The sequence below is a fragment of the Salmo trutta genome, chromosome 10, assembly GCF_901001165.1.
Source record: "Salmo trutta chromosome 10, fSalTru1.1, whole genome shotgun sequence".
Lineage (NCBI taxonomy): Eukaryota > Metazoa > Chordata > Actinopteri > Salmoniformes > Salmonidae > Salmo > Salmo trutta.
The window spans coordinates 27188913-27208346 of NC_042966.1; the positions used below are offsets into that span (position 1 = coordinate 27188913).

Genomic DNA, 19434 nt, shown 5'->3' on the forward strand with positions numbered 1-19434 from the left:
CACACTGCTTCTTGACACAATGCCCATCCAACCCGGAAGCCAGCCGCACCAATGTGTCGGAGGAAACACCGTACACCTGGCTACCGTGCGCGATGAGACAAGGATATCCCTGCCGGCGAAACCCTCCCTAACCTGGACGACGCTGGGCCAATTGTGCGCCACCCCATGGGCCTCCCGGTCTCGGCCGGCTTTGACAGAGCCTAGACTCAGTTAGCACTGCGATGCAGTGCCTTAGACCACTGTGCCACTCGGGAGGCCCTGGAGCTTCCTTTTTAAGGTAGCTCTTGAGACTAGAGTTTCTTTTTAGGATCAACATTTATTATAACTGGGCTAGCACTGCCTATCAGTCCACTGACATTGGAGTGGTCTGTCCAATATGAGTCTGGAACTTGAGACAGAGACAGTTTCCCTCTCCGTCTCGGGGAGAGGTTCAATTTCCCTACTCATGAATTGGTTTAGAATTTCATTATTAGGGATATCAACAAAAACTTCATCGGTAGTACAATAAATCGTAGTGTTTAGTGTTGTCAGTCTCTTTCCAGTAAATTAAATGGTTGAGTGGTTGAATATATGAAATCCTGTTCAACGTTTACTAGTCCTATAGAACAGAGCATTGGTTTTGTTTCAAAATGTACTACCCGGGTGGAGGAAATCCCATAAGCGGTTACAGTTTTATTGATTGGGGTAAGTCAAGTCCAGTTTCTTTACTAAAGGTGGATGTAGTAGCACCCATATCTACCAACATAGGAATTTATCTTCCCTGTATTTTACCATAATGTTTGGGCCAGATTGGTCCACCTTTACCTGTGGGCATTACTGTATCAAGGATGTTATTTCCCCTGAGGGATGTCCCTATTGTGGCTGGTTATTCCTTTCCCGCATTTATTGTATTTTTGAGCATTCACTTCTTCAGTGATTGGGGTCGTGACAATAGAAGCTGCCTTTATCTCTATTCCTATCCCTCTCTCTCTCCCCCCTAGCTGCTCTGTTGTTACAACCCCTGCCACACCCACGCCTGCGACCCCCGTCCCCTGCTTTGACCGCGGCCCCCAGGTTGAAAAAGCTCCTGTCATGTTAAACTGTAGCTGATGGTCAGTTTTGGTGGATTTATATTTAATAGTTTCCATGCAATGCTGAAGTGGGATAGTAACTGCCGGTAGGGTTTTAGCTTGCCAACCTGGAGTAATTTGGTTGAGTATCTCAGAGACCTTCTTAGGAAACCCACACACATAATGCTGATACCAGGGGGCCTGATAACCCCCTCCGCATCAGACACCATTCCAGAGTGCTTGAAAAAACATGTCTCTCATTCTGATCGAAAAACCATGGGCATCTTCACCATCATTCACAACACAGGATGTAATTTTGGTCCAATCTACTCGAGTAGGATAGCAGTGTAACACTACTGCTGTTAGGGCTTCTGTTTTCAGTGGAGGATACAAAACCACTGGTGGTAGTGGTTGAGGCTGTGTAACGGGAGTTGAGGGAGGGGCCAATTTATCGGTACATTTAGAGGGTTTATCACCCATGATTTCTGATTGTTTTCTTAGTCCCCTATTGTTACACCAAATCACTTCAATTTTTATTGTTTTCTCCAGGTTTTTGTATTGTTACTTAATCAAATCTCTAGTAAACCATTATACACACATTTATAAAATCTCTGTTAACCCATTATACACACATTTATCACTTCATCTCTCTTTTTCCAACTACGTCTATCAACCGACACAATTCTACCCGATCACTGGTCTATCACTTCCTCACTATACTCAACACATCCTAATACCAACCAAACAATTATAGTCAAATGTATGCAATTACCTTCATTCAACTTTCTTACTTACTTTAACCACATTCATTAACCCTCTCATGTGTGTAAACTGATTATATATATTATAACTATAATCTAGTTGTTGGCTATCCGATTCCTAGTTGTAGGCTATCCGATTCCTACTTGCAGGCTATCCTATTACTACTTGCAGGATATCCAATTCCTGCTTGCAAGCAACCCGATTCCTGCTATAAAGTACTTTTCCTAGATGTAGGCGAACTGATTCCTACTGGCAGGCTATCCAATTCCTGCATCAGGTGATTGAAGGTAAACCAATCCCAACATGTCGGCAAACCGATTCCCACTATTGGAGACACAAACAGATTCAGTATTATAAAATAGTTCTGCCAAATTGAACCCCAAACTTTTGTGGATGAGCAGGACAAGATATTTTTCACCATTAAGGTTTGGCTGGAAAACAGACCCTCACAGAGATTTTTGAATAAGGTCTCTTACCTTTTTAAGTTGTTGCCAGAGGGATGTCTGGGTCCAAGCTGAGCGAAACAGGTCAAAAAGTCAAGTTGCCCTCATCCGGGTCATGGCACCAAATGTTGTGGAAAACTCGATCCAAAGATTAGGCAGAGACTAAATTATAATTATAATAGTGAATCTCTAATACATATAAGCAGCTGCAAGGTAGATCCCCCTCTGATCGCAGTCAGGGAAAGAGCTTGAAGAATAAATGGTTACATGTCCCTTATATAGTGGGAGGTGATAATACTATCATATTGTTTACACAACAGTTGTTTATACAAGCAACAGTTCCAAAACACAGTGTTAGTGTTAGGGTGCAGTAATAACAGGAGTCTATGAAATGCATAACATCACAGTCCAACACAAAACAATAACATAACCCTTGAGAAGTTACAACACCCCCCCCCCAATTCTGCCATAACATCCTAGACAGTATTTACAGTTAATTATATGCCAAAATTATAGGCACAATTAATGTAGGCTAGTTTATGTATAATTAATAAACAGTTATATCTGTTTGGTTGAAGTTGTGATTGTCGTGTTGGTGCTCATGAGATAATGGGTTTACACATGGCAGCAATGTAATCCATTATTACTGCTATCATCAATAATGTTGCGAAATATGCCATCACCGCGCGCACTCTTCTGCACACGGAGGATCTTCCCCACTGCTCCTCCTCTTGTTTTCCTGTAGAGACATGCATGTCACGTGAGGGGAAATCCACCAATCTGCGTGTTGAAGAGCTCAGCTCGAGCGAGCGAGCAAACTTCCCAACAGGACCAGCCCGCTGCTCAGGCAGCGCAGTGTGTAGTAGGAGCGATATCGGGGCCGTACAGATTGTTCTGAGGAAAGTTGATGGAACGTTTGGTTATCTTTCGGATCCTAGCGAATCATTAAAACTTCATATTGTTGGCTACACGAGGATTCATACTGACAAGACATTAACTGTATTTATATTCAAACTTTTTAAAGTGTCAGTGCAGTCAGTGGGCTGACGACCTAAGCTAGCTAGCGTAACGAATTGGCTAGCTAACTAAAGGTTTGGAGAGCGATTAAACTAACGTTAGCTAAACTTGCCAGCTAAAAGTTAGATGAAAACGTAGCTCGGCTACCAACAATGATATAGCTACTACTGTTGGCGTATGTTTCTGGTGTTAAACCCAAGTTTATTTCGACCGAATGTGCAGGTAACGTTACTATTTTGGCACTTAAACTTCATAGCCTGATAGATCATTCAGGAGCTAACGTTAGCACAGCTACTGTAGGTATGGTTTTTTTCTAGCTACTAAGCTAGCTAGCTAGCAGTAATTGGGGCTTATTTTCCACTGTCCGTAGTGAGACTGGGTCAACCTCCACGTACACCCCGATAAGTAACTAGCTACATAAATGTGCGTTGTTCCTTCAAACTAGCGTCTTAGCACTCTAACTAGGTAACGTTACTAGCTAACTTATTGAATAGTTACGTTTCAGAAGTTGATCCACAAATAAACTTGACCAGAGTGGCGACGTGGAAAGTAGCAAACGTGTCTTACCAGGACATTGGAATACCATGTTTTGCCCATTTGGGAAGTCGTTCTGAACGATTCACTAACATTCCAATGAGTGTAGAGGTCGTTTGATTTTGCAGCAGCTTTGCACCCTATGGTTCTGCTACAGACACCGAGAAATGGATGTTTCCAAGGCTGGTTTCCCAAACGGTGAGGGGCGACCAAAAGACACTGGAGAGCATGACTGGACAGATTCCCCCACCGCAAGAGCTTGGGCTCATTCTGCTCCCCTTTCCCGATCGCTGTGGACGGCTGTGTTTGACTATGGAAGTACTGGAGAGGACGAACTTAGTCTGCGGCGGGGGGACGTGGTTGAGGTCCTCTCGAAGGATGCTGCGATCTCGGGAGATGAAGGATGGTGGACGGGTAAAATTAACCACCGAGTTGGGATTTTCCCAGCAAATTATGTTACGTATCAACCAGCAATTTACAGACTTCCCGACGGTAGCACGGTAGGGGTGCGGGAGCGTCCGAGTACTCCCGTACAAATAGATTTTAGTGAACTCGTTTTAGAGGAAATAATCGGTGTCGGGGGATTCGGTAAAGTTTACCGAGGGGCATGGAAGGACCAAGAGGTCGCTGTAAAGGCAGCCCGACAGGATCCTGACGAAGACATTACTGCAACTTCGGACGGTGTTAAACAAGAGGCCAAGCTCTTCTCTATGCTACAACATCCCAATATAATAAAACTTGAAGGTGTCTGCCTTGAGGAGCCGAACCTGTGCTTGGTGATGGAATATGCTCGCGGAGGGACTCTTAACCGGGCTTTGACAGGTCGGAGGATACCCCCACACATTCTTGTCAACTGGGCTGTTCAAATCGCCAGAGGCATGCACTACTTACACGAGGAGGCTGTTGTGCCCATTATTCACCGTGACCTGAAATCCTGCAACAGTAAGCAACATCAATATTACCATCCGCTCAAAATAACCATCCATCACTTTCAGAACAGATGAAATTCTGAGCATGGCCACAGGAATAGTCAACAATCTCCTCTACCAACTAAAACATTACCCTAAATCTCATGAATACACTTTTACCATCACTGTAAAACTGACAAACAATATATCTCCTAGCACCAAGAAATGTTGGGTTTTGCACATTGTCTGATTAGAAAAGCTGCCTAGAATGCTATTGTATTGTAAGCTCAGCTGCTGTACTTAAACTTCAGGTGACACTGCATGCACGTTGTAGATAGGCATGCAACTGAGGGTTGTCATTTGAAGGAATGATTTGTGGAACCCTGAGCAAGGTCTTCTCCGCCATGACTTTCCCTGTTCAAACTATCACACAAACTCTTATGCTAACCCCACATTAATGATACGCTAGAACATGATGAACATATTAATTCACCAATCAAACACCTGGCCACAGTGGCATGTTGAAAGATTACTTTCATACTACTTCCTAGGTCTATACATTGTATAGACCTAGGTATTGTTGACACACAGTGAGCTCCAAAAGTATTGGGACAGTGTTTTGCCTCTGTACTCCAGCACTTTAGATTTGAAATTATACAATTACAATGATGTTAAAGTGCAGACAATCAGCTTTAATTTGAGGGTATTTTCATCCATTTAACTGTTTAGAACCATTTATAAATGATAGCACTTTTTGAACATAGTCCCCCCCCATTTTAGAGGACTAAATGTATTGGGTCAAATTTACTTAAGTGTATTAAAGTAGTCAAAAGTTTAGTATTTGATACCACATTAATTGCAAGCAATGATTGCATCAAGCTTGTGACTTGACAAACCTTTTGGTTGTTTCAGATTATTTTGTGCCCAATAGAAATGAATGGTAAGTAATGTATTGTCATTTTAGAGTCACATTTATTGTAAATAAGAAAATAGTATATTTTTAAACACTACATTAATGTGTATGCGACCATGATTATGGATAGTCCTGAATGAATTGTGAATAATGATGAGCGAGAAAGTTACACGCACAAATATCATAACCCCTCAAAATGCTCACCTCCCCTGATATTGTAATGGTGAGACATTAGCATGTTTTAAGGGTATAATATATTATTATTCACGATTGATTCAGGAATATCCGTAATAATGGTAGCATCCATATTAATGTAGAAGTGTTCACCCGATATGGTTGTAAATACCCTAAAATTAAAGCTGACAATCTTCACGTTAACCTCCATAGTCATTGTATCATTTCAAATCCAAGTACAGAGTACGGAGCCAAAACAACAACAAATGTGAGCTCCAAAAGTATTGGTACAATATCTGTCCCATATTGCGTGACAGATAATTGAAAGGGAACTCTGTGACAATACATTAAGTTAAAGGTACAAAATGCAAAAATCGTTCCGCCATTTCCGGGTTGCTAAAATTATAATAGTTTGCCTAATTTCAGTTTGTGACAAAACGAGCAAGTGTAGAGAATCATTGTACCTTCTAAACCGCTGTGCAATATCTTTTCACTAAACAAAACTATTGTATTTTCAGCTGTGAAGCTGGTGTACAAAACCGGAATTAAAACGCAAATGCGAAGCATAGAAATGGTGCACAAAGAACAGATTTACCCCTTCTTAGACTTGCTTTCATTGCAAATGACAGATCTATAACACATGTCTATGCTAATTTGGTCAGGTTGCCCAAAAAGTTACAGATTTAATTTGTTGGCCAAAGCAGTAATGTTTTACATTCTGACCCAAATACGTCAGTCTGCCTTTGGGAAGTGCAGAATCATTGCTGCTATGAAATTGCACCATCTCCGCATTCCATTAATTTCCACAGTACACAGGCAACTTTCCCTCTACCAACTCTGTCCTTTTCGGTCACCCCTATGGACTCCAGAGGCCTGTCCAAGCAGCTGAGAGCTCTCCATCTGCTTGTCGTTCTGTTAGGCATGTGGCTGATCCTCAGAAACCCAGATCCTCTTCAGGGCATGTGAGAACCAGGCAGGGCCCTAAAGAAGGATCTTTGTATGCAGGGGGGGGACCCTCGAGAGGATGTGAAGTAAGATCAACGTTTGCTCAGCTGGGGTCCCTAACCCCAACCCCCCCAGAAATATTGTCTCAAATTAAGCCCCTGATTTACTAAACACTCAACTTCAAACCATGGCATCAGTGTATGTGCTCCTAAATCACATGAGTGCTGTTACAATGTTGGAGCTCACAACTGTAATAATAATATGGTAATTTTCCTAAACCTCTCATATTAGGCTTATATGGCCCATTTGGAAATCAAACCCACAATCCCGGTGTTGCAAGAACCAACCCACACTGAGCCACTAGAAAACATGAAGATTCTAGAACTGACCCTTGCTACAGTTAGGTTTTAGGCATGTTTTTCAGTTGGTGAGAATATTTAGACTCAAGCCTTGGTGGGGCTTTTGAGCCCTCTGAGTTGTCCCTCTAAATAATGCATGAACATTTTTGAGTTGACTATGACTGTGGCCATGTACTTCAGAGTGAGACATCACCTCTGTATTGTGTGAAACATGATTCTGGCACAGTGTCTGTTCTGCAGTATACCGATAGTGGCTTGTCTTATCAGGCTCAGATTTCTCAGAAGGTGAACTTTGTTCGTCAATTCATTTTGCTGTATTTTTGTTTTCACCGGGGAATCATACACGTGTCTACATAGTACTGTCAGATGTGGGGGTGTGGGCAAACCCAACCTCTTCTATTGAACAGCTATTCAGGTAGCACATGTTAAATGGACAATAGACACTGGCTCACACCCCACCCCCAAGCAGCACTACACTGCTAACACAAGTTAGTGTGTGTATCTTTCCACATTATTGTGACAGACAGCACTGGTATCTTGCTGAATTTAATTGGGGGAAAATGTGTTTGTTTAAGGGGCTCACTGAATTTACCCACTGACCCCCACTCGGAACTATACACTTTCTGTTTAAACCAGTTACTTAGGACACCAGCCACAAATAAGGGAGCCCAGAGGGGATTTCATCTCTGGGATATTGTTGTGAATGTTTGTCTTGAGCATGCATTGTAAGATGAGAGAAAATGCAGTGCACAAACTTTCACGACCCAACTACCTTCACCTTCAGTACTGATCAACCCACAATTTACTTAGTGTAGTAATCCACACTTATTTGATCAATGATTATCTTAAGGGAATATCAAAAAGTCAGTGAAATTGTGTGTCTTTGTGTCCCTTAATCTTTTAATACCTCGGTCGAAGGAGGAATGCCGCTAATGAGGGGCAAAAGCTTAACATAAGTTTGCACAATGGAGTGGTCAAGCACTAGTTGCTAGGTTACAGCAGCCACAAGAATGCCCAGACTCCCTGGTCTGAAAGGCTTATTTTCATTATATTTAATCTCCACAACAGCTGCAACTTTAAAATTCTTAAAAAATTTTTTACAAGAGGATATTCCTTTTTGCTGATTGGAGCTGGAGCGCAGAGAGGTTCTGTAGATGGACGCAATGTTCATTGGCAGGCAGTGCAGAGCACACTGAAACTTGGCCTCTTGCCAGCCCTCATAACACTTTAATTTTGTAGTTTCGGGCACAGAGATGCAAAGGTTAAAGAATGTCAAGAATCTCTCTCCAGAATGGAGGTAACAATAGTGCCCTGTTGGAGTGCACACAGTGTTATTTTGTGTATCCAAGTCATGGCTATTGTTGCATCTAGCGCTCAAGTTTACACCCTAACCTATAAAATTGTTACTGTAAATATATATGCCCTTACAGAGGAGGGCTTAAGTAAGCTTAGCATTACTATAGATTGCAAGGCAACTTTTTTTTACTGCCCTGCAGTTAACCACAATAATGAGTAGTTCGCTTACTGAAGGTTTTTTCTGTAAGGAAAACTGGAAAAGCTTTGAGTATTTTTTTAATTATTGCCACCAAAGAACTGCCTATTATCCGGCATCAGCTGGAGAAAACCGGACTCACTCAACCCAGTGTTCTGTCTACAAATATCACCTTGAGCTGGTACCTTTTAAGGCTAACTCTTTTGTTTACATAGTGTGGTTGAAACACAAGGGAAATGGTGTGAAAAATAACAGGGGGAAAGACATTTTCTCAGTGCCACCCAGGCCTACGGCCTAATAGAAAAACTATAGGTCTAGTCATTGTTAGAAATACTCAACAAATAGATTTTTAAAAATGGTCTAGTCCTTTAGTCTGTGGTTTGCTCCCCTCCCTGCTACTGAATCATGTTAATTACTATGGCAGAGCTCAGGTTCCGACATCCACATCTGAGGAAACTCCTTTTAAAGGCCTGAAATGTGCCATGGGCACTGAAATACAGCCTATGTCAACCCGACTTGTATTCAGAGGTTTGGACCAGCATTCAGGGTAAGGTTAGCATTAGTATATCATGTAATCAGGGAGTCTGTTATCAATGAACATACCACTTTTCTGTATCCTGTTCTGGAAGAATATAGAGTTATGTCGGGTAACTAGCCTAATCAGAATTTATAGAATCATGGACAATGAGATGAAACCGCTGTATTTTATAGGCTCATTAAGCCAGAAAAACCTGTTTTGAAATGGAATGCCAATTGTCACATTTAGGAATAGGCCTAGTTTCTTCCTATAAGCCTACTTGAATATTGTGCCACTCTAAGGAACATATTTGTTTAAATCTAAGTGAAGGTAGATGCTATGTCAGTTACAGTATGTTAATCTTCTACAAATAATAAGGACAACAATAATCTTACACTGCCATAGCTCTCCACAGTATTGTTGCTCTCCTTGTCCACTGTGATTTTGTTACATTACCCTCCTCCAGATGTAGCCTATGTTGTGTGCTTTGTCACCCTCTCATTTGGCAAGTCAGTGACTGTGAGCTGGCAGTAGAGTCAAGGTCTACTCTATTCTATTCTGGAGTAGATGATTGTTAACATTCCGGGCATGGGAAAGTTAAAAGTGCTCCCTTGTAAAATGAAATATGTGTTGTAGTTTTTAGATAATGGTGTTTTGTTAGCTTGGCCAAGTTGGATATGGCATTGATATGGAGGAGTCAAGGACAGAATGAGCTGATATCTGACTTTCAGGCAACCACCCCCGGTCTTAGACTGTTACACATTCTCTTTAATCAACAGGTGTCCAGACCTGGGGTGAATGCCAATGTTAATAGGTTCTTAATAAGTAGAGGGCGGCACACCTGCCAAAGTAAACAATGACCTCCCTTCTTTAGCTAGGCCTATAGTTTGGGTACAGTATGTAATATCCATTAGGTCTATATGTCCATGAGGAAGAATGTCTTCTAAATTAGCATATTTATATTGTTTTAATCGCACAAAGTGCTTCATATTCACATCGTCTTTAAGTAAAGCAAAAACTGCAGTCCTCTGAGAACACTTCATACTGTTTCTTGCCTATTCATTCAGTTAATGGGTGGTGTTTTCGGTTTTGCCTTACAGACAGGTTGTGTAAGTATCAGTATAAAGAATGTTTAAGACCTGGGGACAGATATATTATAATACTGTCATCTTCCCAGTTGATCATAATGAAAAAGCTGCTTTTTTACATTTGTTTTCACACCTAGAAGATATCCCATTGTGTGTCGCCAAACCAACCCTCTCCTCTGTCCTCTACTTTTTACCTAGTTTTGTTGCTTGAAAAAATAGAGAACGATGACATTGGAAGGAAGACATTGAAGATCACAGACTTTGGCCTAGCCAGAGAGTGGCACAACACCACCAAGATGAGTGCTGCTGGCACATACTCATGGATGGCCCCCGAAGTCATCAAGTCCTCCCTCTTCTCCAAAGGCAGCGATGTCTGGAGGTAATACAATAACAGCACGCTCCTTCTACTCCCTGTTCCAAACACAGTCAGACTGGAATCAATAGGGTTTTTATGAAATGATGATTTGGAAAGGTGGCACCATGATACTCCTTTTATTTTCAGACATTCAGAAACATTTGTCCCGACCTATTTCTGATAAGTGCTCTCGTTGTTATTTTGTTTAAACCAAAACTGTTTTATCAGATAACTTTATGTACATTCTGTACTACTACTATGTGCAGTATAGCCTACAGTAGCCCTGAACACCCTCCACTGGTAACTACAATCTGATGCATCAGGAGCTAACATTAATTTCATGAAAGATGATTACTGTAGGCTTGGTGCTTAATCTCAACAGGATCATTTGTGTTTGCACTGTACAGGTAAACAACATTTTACTGCCATTATTTAGTATTCAACAAGTCCATTATTCAAGAACAAGTTCCTCTAAACAGCAGGTCTAAGCACAACAAGAAAGGTTTAGGCAATTTGAGTGTTAAAATAGTGTTATAATATTAGGACATTGTGCTCACTGTATCTGTGTTCTCTACTAGTTATGGGGTCCTGTTATGGGAGTTGCTGACAGGAGAGGTGCCTTACCGTGGGATTGATGGGCTGGCTGTGGCCTATGGTGTGGCTGTCAACAAGTTAACCCTCCCTATTCCATCCACCTGCCCAGAACCCTTCGCCAAGCTCATGGAAGGTGCTGTCACCAAGTCCGACCATCCATCTGCTGTTACCGTTCCTCAACCCATTTTTGAAGAACTCATGTTGCCTAAAGTACATTCATAGGATAATAAATTCTCATTCCAGGACATATGTGTGTGTATTTGGTCGCTGGTTCAAATACCCAAGCCAACACTGGTGAAAAATCTGCAGATAGGCCCTTGAGCAAGGCACTTAACCCTAATTTGCTCCAGGGCGCCGTACTACTTAACCCTAATTTGCTCCAATTTGCTCCAGGGTGCCGTACTACTATGGCTGACCCTGTAAAACAACCCATTTCGCTGCACCTATACGGTGGATGTGACAATAAATCATATATACTTTTAATCATATATATACTTTAAAAAAAAACAACATCACAGAACTAGATATTGGTGTTGATTTAGTTCCAGAACATTGATCCCAATCTTGGTTCCACATTGTTGTTTATCTCAGAGTGCTGGGAACAGGACCCCCACATCCGGCCGTCGTTTGCCTCCATCCTGGAGCAGCTGACAGCCATAGAGGAGGCGGTGATGGCCACTATGCCCCAAGACTCCTTCCACTCCATGCAGGAGGACTGGAGGGTGGAGATCCAGGAGATGTTTGACGAGCTCAGGACAAAAGAGAAGGTACAAGTGTAGGAGCTTAATTTGAGCACTCTTTTGTTGCTGAGAATTTTCCTTCACCGCAGGAAATGCATAAGAGTTTCATGATTTACATAAATTGACTGAAAACCCACACTAACACACAATTATATTAACAGTATTGTACTTTGCATGTAGCAACATTATGGATTAATGTGCTACAGGATTATTTTGCTGTGACAATGTAGGTCAAATTAAGACCATACATCTGTAATAACAGCAAGTGTCACATCCCTCCCCGTATGCCTTCATTCATTTGATCAGTGTAGGGGCATGTATTCTCAAACATAATGCCATGATGTGAATGGTGAGAGGCACTATGTCAGCACTCAGGAAACAGAGAGATGTGGTGCAATGTATTTAGAATTTTCACTAAGTAGATTTGTCCTGTGTTATAATTTACTCATCCTTTGTTGCTTCATTAAGTAGGTAAGATGTATAGCTATAGTATAAACTGAGAAGTATAAGGTTAGAAGCGTTTGGAAGGCAGCTGTGCAATAAACCTGTAGTTAAGGGAATGCTTTGATTTGAATGGATTATTTCTGGGAGCGAGCTAATCGTGTCTAACAAAATAAGGTATTAGTGTTAACGGTTTTAAGTATTTCCCCTTGTTAATACGACAAGCTGCTTCCCTTAGTCCCTCCTCTTATATCAAATGGGAATTGTAATTGCTGTATCAAATGGGCTTTCATGTAAATTCAGCTGAATTGTTAAGCAGCAAACTTGTCAAATTGTGAAATATGTCAAACCTCTCTCAGGTATTGTCTAGCATGTCAATTCTTCATGTTATTTCCCCATACGACACCGGTTCTTTTCATTACCTCTAAAAGGGAACAGAAGCACAGACAGTCATACATTGTTCCTCCGGAGTGTGAGTTTCTACATTCCATTGTTAAAGGTTGCATATGATCTAAAACGCTTATCCATCTATATTTCTGAGGGACCATAAGTCTAAACCTACTGTAGGTGTAGTGAGGTTCAGCTTTCTTCTAAAACTTCAGTGACGTTTTTTGCCGGAGATATATAGGGCTATTGTTTTTGTTATTTTTAACACAAATTATTATATAGTTTTTCAACATCACAAGTTGCAAACGTTGTTACACAACATAAATCAAATTTTCTCTTCAGTGGGTTTGTAAAGCTGCTTTGCAGAAGTAATTCATTAAGGATTATTCCGTTTTATGAGAGGAACCTAAACAAAATCAAGAACATGAAATCCAAATGCTGCCCTGCAGAGTAGATCAACTGATTTTGTTAACCCTACTCATTTGCAACCTAGTTGACAATCAAGCGTTGGCAGCCTCTTAGCCAGGCAGTCCAAGGCCTCTCTACCACTCTGTAGCTGTGCCTCAGCAACTGAGGGGCCCCTTTAGCTTGTGGTCTTTGGCTTAGTCATCGCTTCCCCACACACCACAAGGTTTCTGCAAAGCTCCATGAAGCCAGTTGGGATTTACAACCTGTGAGTGCTGGCCAGCCTCTCTTAAAAGAGCTCTCCTTCACTCAGGGCTCTGCTCCGGGGCTCTGCTCCGGGGCTCCGGGGCTCTGCTCCAGGGCTCTGATCACTGCTCTGCTGGGTGGTGTTTGGAGTTATTTGCAAAGGTAAATCTGTAAACAAGGAAGGTATTTGTGAATTATTTTTAGCAAAAATGATAGAAGGGATAAGGAACTAATGCCCTGTCTAGAACCTGTTGCTGTGGATAATTTTTCCAGTGTTTCCCCTACCATTGTATTGCAGAGGCGGGCACACCTGCCTATTGCTGTCCCTCCCTCCCCCTCCTCGGCTTCGATTGGTCTCAAATTATAATTTTGTTACTTTGGGCGAGTCGTGCACCCCACCGAATGCAAAATGTAGGGGGGAAAACTATATTATACAGAGTTGTCTGTCATCTGACCCTCCTACATGTGTTCCGTCCTTCCTGTAGGAGCTGCGTTCGCGTGAGGAGGAGCTGACACGTGCGGCGCTGCAGCAGAAGTCCCACGAGGAGCTGCTGAAGAGGAGGGAGCAGCAGCTGGCAGAGCGGGAGATCAACGTGCTGGAGAGGGAACTCAACATCCTCATCTTCCAGCTCAACAAGGACAAGCCCAACGTCAAGAAGAGGAAGGGCAAGTTCAAACGTAGCCGCCTCAAACTCAAGGACGGCAACCGCATCAGCCTGCCGTCAGGTGGGTGTTTCTGACTGTCTTTCTGTCTTGTCGAGATAGTCTGTCTTTAAGTCAATGTTATCTTCGAGTTGAGAAAAAAAGTTCAACAAATGTTACACCAATGGTAATCTCGGACACCCAGAACAAAAATGTTGCGTTATTTGTTAAAATGCTCAATTAGGTTCTGTCTTTCTCATAGATGTATGAGGTAAGATATTAACGAGACTAAAAAAGTCTCCACCCCCCCGAAATGGAAACTCTCAGCCAAAAAAACTTTCCACTTAAAATCAAAGCTTGAAATCCCACCCTCACTTTAAGCACCACCTTCACCCAAATAATCTCAAAATAACCAGTGATGGAAAACCAAAGCACTGGAACTACGGTTGCTCGTTAGTCATCGCATCCCAGTCTTTTGACAGACATTACGATACCATTTATGTTGCGTAGTCTGTCCACTAGAGATTATACGAATGGTAAAAGCTAAATAAGTGACCAACCACCCTGGCCTGTGTCTCTGTTTTCTAGATTTCCAGCACAAGATCACGGTGCAGGCGTCACCCTCCATGGACAAGAGGAGGAGTCTGAACAGCTCCAGTCCCCCCAGCAGCCCCACACTCATACCCCGCCTCCGGGCCATCCAGTGTAAGTGCACCTCAGACAATCAATCCACATACTACATTAACACAGGAACAAGACAGACCTGGATCAAATGCATAACAAAACAAGGTAACTATCAAGTAAAGTATTTTTATGTGTGCTTCATTGTGGCATTGCTGTTATGACTGGGTAAGCTTCCCTGTCCAAATGCTGATGTGGTTCTGCGTGAATGTTTTCTCCCTCTAGTGTGTGCCCGCATTGACAGTATCCGAAGGGCCAGTATGTATGTGTATCACCAGGATGTGGATATCACCAGCGAGTGCCAGCCCTCTACTGGGTTTAGGAAGAAAGGCAAGCAACTGTGGCATTGTTGGGATGTGGCCACTGTCTGCTGTGTGTGCACCAGCTACGTGTTTCTCAACTGCTAAGGTTCTAACAACGGACTGCCAGCTGCTGCCTGTGTGCTTCTGGTTACTAAGACAACTTGATGGACTATCATCATCGCTGATTTCAGAAAATTAACTTGGGGTTTATCCTCTGAAAAGCCCAGGGTGTTTCAGGGTTTTTACTACTACTAATAATAATATGGGTTTGTTTTGAAATGAAGAACACGTTGGGATGCGTCAGAGGCTGTTTGTAACCTGTAATGTTTATCACAGGTGGTTTTTTTGTTTGCAACCCAACCTGTTCTTGAAATATTGACATCAAAATACTGGGTCTTTTTGATTTCCTAACCAGTGTTCAGCTGCAGGGATTATATTTCTTATTGCGGTGGAGGTTGTCTTCTCAAATAATCCAGTCCTCTAATTGCTTAGCTACTCAGGTGTTTGAAGACTAATATATCTGCTGTTGGCCTGGACTCTCCCAGAGATTTGTCACTGGGGCATTGGAGTACTCTGCCAGTTGTTGACTGATGTTCGCTCCTTCATCACAGTGACTCTGGACGAGAGCAACAGGACATGGGGACGAAGCACCATCTACAAGCCGGAGGAGTTTGATGATGTCAAGAAGGGGATAAAGAAGAAGGGGCGAACGTGGGGACCGAGCTCCGTTCAGACCAAGGAGCGGGGAAACTGTGCTGAAAGGTACAGGACATTAGTGTTTCTTTCCATCTCCATTCAGTATTTCTTCTGTCATCTTCATGGTGTCTGTGTGGGATGTTTGATGAAACTGCCTTGTCCTGGCAGAGTGAGGCCACTGTCTGATGGTAACAACCCCTGGTCCACCAGTCTGGTGAAGTCCCAGAAGTCAGTTCCGTTGGCTGCATTGTTTGCAGAGCAGCAAGGTGAGGGAAATCTGTTTTCTAATATAATCAGATACAGCAATACCATTTCTTAGTACCTGTCAAAAGCTTATCAATGACTATTTGTCTCTGTCCTCGTCCTTCATGTTTAGGGACCAATAAAGATGAAATATGCTCACCAGATAGCTCGGACAATAGCAAACCAAAGCAACTGAAGTTCCCCAATCAGGTGTACATCGATCTACCTCTGTGGAAGGATGAGCAGCAGCAGGGGGGTGAGGGGACGGCAGGAGTCTGCCCTGGGGAAGGCCTGGAGGACCCCAGCACCACCTCAGCCAGCTCCACCAGCACCACCCCCCAGCACACCCCCACCAACAGTCTGAAGAGGGCCTCAGCTCGCCGCCGGACAGATACCGTGCTCTACGTCTGTGCCTCGATGCTGGCCTCGGTGGGGCTGGGCTTCGACCTGCGTGACACACTCAAGGCCCCACCGGGAGACGACCCTGAGCCCCAGCCCAGCGTGGAGAAGAAGAAGAAAGAGGGTCTGTTCCAGCGCGCCACACGCTTCCGCCGCAGCACCAGCCCCCCTGGTGGACGTTCCTCCCGCAAGGAGGAAGCAGTCTTATCCTTGTCGGCGGGCTCCCAAGGCCCTGTCAACCTCATCTCCATGTCCTCCATCTCAGAGTGCAACTCCACCAAGTGCCTCCTGCAGTCGGACGCGGAGGGGCCTGAGCCCATCCCTGTGAAGGTGGTAGACCCCAGAGCACAGCCCAACAGCAGCTCCCAGCCACAGGGTCCACAGGGGCCGGGTAGCAGGACTCAAGCTGAGGTCGAGCCCCTCCCCCAGCCTGCAGCCCCAGAGCAGACTCCGCCTCAGAGCATGGGCTCTAGCCTCCGAAGGAAGAACTCGTCCTTCGTTCAGGACAGTGAGTGAAAGTGACAGGACTGTATAATGCAGTAGTGTTGTTTAATGCTGTGAGGTGACACGACTGTACAACTGCGCCCTGAACTGTTGCAATGAAACTGACTGTTAATTTATTTCCACAGCTAATGGTACATCTGGCTGTCACACGACCTCGTCGGGACAGTCTTCCACCACGACCTCGTCGGGACAGTCTTCCACCATGACCTCGTCGGGACAGTCTTCCACCACGACCTCTCAGAAGAAGTCTGACAGGGAGGACACCCCTGAGAGAGCAGCCAGTGGGGAGACTGTTGCTTCCAGACCCCGGCCTTTGTCCCTCCGGGGCAAACCCCACTCCTGGGGTCTCTTGAGGGGCCAAAACAAGAGCTACTCCCTGGGCCACTACTCTGGCGAGAAGAGCGCCAGAAGCCTCAACATCGTCCTCTCTTCCGCTGAGGTCAAGATGGACTGCTCTCTGCTGGACATGGACACGGAGGGGCAGAAACGTGACTGCACCGTGCCCCTCTGCCGAATTCAGAGCAGCCCCAGTCGCCCCTCCGTCTTTGAACTAGAGAAAAAGTTCTTGTCATAGCAGAAATAAGCTGCCTTATTACCAGGGTACCAGAGCACAATCTTTAATGTTTTGAGTTGGATCAACAACTCTTATTTGACATTCCAGGGCATTCCACTGCCCTCATGTTTTTTTTACCTGAATGTGGGCCACTGCTGCTTGATGATACCTGTGCTTTTTTATTTATATCTGTAATATTTTGATAGGTAATTTAATATTGGGGGAAAAACATATTACAATAGCATCAGGTTGATTGAACAACGAAGGAACACATTCCATTGTTTGTTGTTGCAAAAATGGTCGCCATTTCTACACACACACTAGTTTGGATCGTGGCATCTCAAGTTAGAAAATGATGCGTACTTTAAAATGTCAAACAATGTTAATTTGCTTTTATCTATAAATATATTTTTCTCCAATTTGATTTAATGCTGGTTATTATTTTGTTTTCTATTGATTTTGTTCATCGTTTCTATTTTATAAATACCACAGTGTTTATTTTAGGACAAGTTCTGTCCAATGTCAGAGGTAATATTGAATGTCTTAGGCTTATCTTTGACTTCTGTCTGGAAGTCAACATGTGGCTCAACTGACAGATGTAGAGTAACAGTGCAACCAACAACACTGGAGATCCTAGTCTCAACACTGAAACACTAAGCAAGGCCTGGTCAGCCACTACCTTACCACTATACGACTAGACAAGCGTTAAACAACTGAACCAGTACCACTACTGTACAGACTATTCAGCATTATTCGCTGCTGTGTTTTTTGTGGAATATGACCATTTGGCTCGAAACCAATTCACATTGGGGCTTAGTCTACCTAGCTTCCTGTGCAAACACTATTTTGAAGAACAAAGAGATGGTGATTGGATGGGGGGAAAGTATGAAGGTGTTTTATTTGGCTTATCATAAATGTATATTTTGTATGAATGGTTATCATTACAGTATTGATTATTTCACACCTTTGTTCATAAAGATAATGCCTAAAGATGGAATGACATTTTGAAAAAACATATTCCAATACTTGTTTGAGTAACAGTTAGGTGCAGTATTCCTTAGCTTTTTGTTAATATGAAAATGATTGCTGACAGGAACTGCCTTCTTTTTGATGCACCTAGACTATACAAGTTGTTATCCACTAAATATTCATTCCCATGCAAGTCATCAGTACCGAGCAACATGTAAAACTGTCCTGTAAATATCCAATGTACAGTATTTTTGTTCGTCCCGTTTATACTGTTTTCACAGAATACTGAAAGTTAATCTCCTTTTGTAGTACTGTTTTAAATCTTGAGTACTTCTCTTTATTTAAATCAATATTCCTAATGGAACATCCCAGTCAGCTGTTGAAGTCAGTACAACTGGAAGAATACCTTATTTAAAAAAAATGTAAACACTGCCTTTGAGATCACATTGTCATAGCAAGAGCATTTATGGGGTCCTTGCTATCCTGACACGTTATGCCTGCCATTAATACAACAACTTTGATAAGGCTTTCTTTTTCATACGTTTTCATAGCATTGTGTTTGCTGTGCTTGGGAGAAGAACAGTACAAGAGATTGAGACGACAGACATTTACAGATCTTTAGTTATTTATTTTTTTGAAACCTGTTTTATCACATTTTGTTCACACCACAGAATCCCAGTGTTGTTTTATCCCCATGTTAACAATCACAGGCTTTAAGTAATACATCAGTTGACCTCAACCTTCTTTTATACTTGAACCACTTCAAGAATGGCTGATTAGCATGATAGGTCTTTCAACCAGCATGAATCCTCAGAAACCCCCCACGTTCTTTCTGGAAATGTAAATCACTCAAAATGACCATACTAAACAAACCTGAATGCATACCTTCAGAAAGTATTTACACCCCTTGACTTTTTCAAAATGTTTAGTCAATTTAAAATGGGTTCAATTGAGATTGGGTCACTGGCCTACACCCAATACCATGTTTTTTAGAAATGTTTACAAATTAATTAAAAATGAAAAGCTGAAATATCTTGATACAACAAGTATTTGACAAGATTTTTGAATGACTACCT

The 19434-nt window shown here is 42.7% G+C and overlaps 2 protein-coding genes across 4 annotated transcripts in view; one reads left to right on the forward strand and one right to left on the reverse strand.

Moving 5' to 3' along the window:
* The window catches only part of pcnx2 (pecanex 2), a 33699-nt gene extending 30750 nt beyond the window's left edge, over nt 1-2949 (reverse strand). The window contains exon 1 of the mRNA XM_029765151.1: nt 2288-2949. The gene's annotated coding sequence lies outside the window, so the exon portion shown is untranslated. The remainder of the gene's footprint in view (nt 1-2287) is intronic.
* Nucleotides 2950-3097: 148 nt separating this feature from the next.
* On the forward strand, nt 3098-19364 carry map3k21 (mitogen-activated protein kinase kinase kinase 21). Of its 3 annotated transcripts, none has more exons than XM_029765153.1 (11): nt 3098-4747; nt 10400-10580; nt 11135-11283; nt 11742-11917; nt 13855-14095; nt 14600-14716; nt 14918-15022; nt 15606-15756; nt 15859-15956; nt 16067-16840; nt 16962-19364. In XM_029765153.1, the coding sequence occupies exons 1-11, from the start codon at nt 3973-3975 to the stop codon at nt 17408-17410; spliced, it is 3216 nt and encodes a 1071-aa protein (XP_029621013.1). In that variant the 5' UTR covers nt 3098-3972; the 3' UTR covers nt 17411-19364. The 3 variants fall into 3 exon arrangements, with proteins under 3 accessions (XP_029621013.1, XP_029621014.1, XP_029621015.1); XM_029765155.1 differs by having other exon boundaries at nt 3100-3493; XM_029765154.1 differs by lacking the exon at nt 14918-15022.
* Nucleotides 19365-19434: the final 70 nt, after the last annotated feature.

Excerpts from the sequence above, each read along its gene's own strand:
- map3k21 (XM_029765153.1), top strand. The coding sequence starts at position 3,973 with ATGGATGTTTCCAAGGCTGGTTTCCCAAACGGTGAGGGGCGACCAAAA. Across the intron at positions 14,096-14,599 it reads CCGCATCAGCCTGCCGTCAG|ATTTCCAGCACAAGATCACG; the intron begins GTGGGTGTTTCT and ends TCTGTTTTCTAG. Across the intron at positions 16,841-16,961 it reads CTCGTCCTTCGTTCAGGACA|CTAATGGTACATCTGGCTGT; the intron begins GTGAGTGAAAGT and ends TTATTTCCACAG.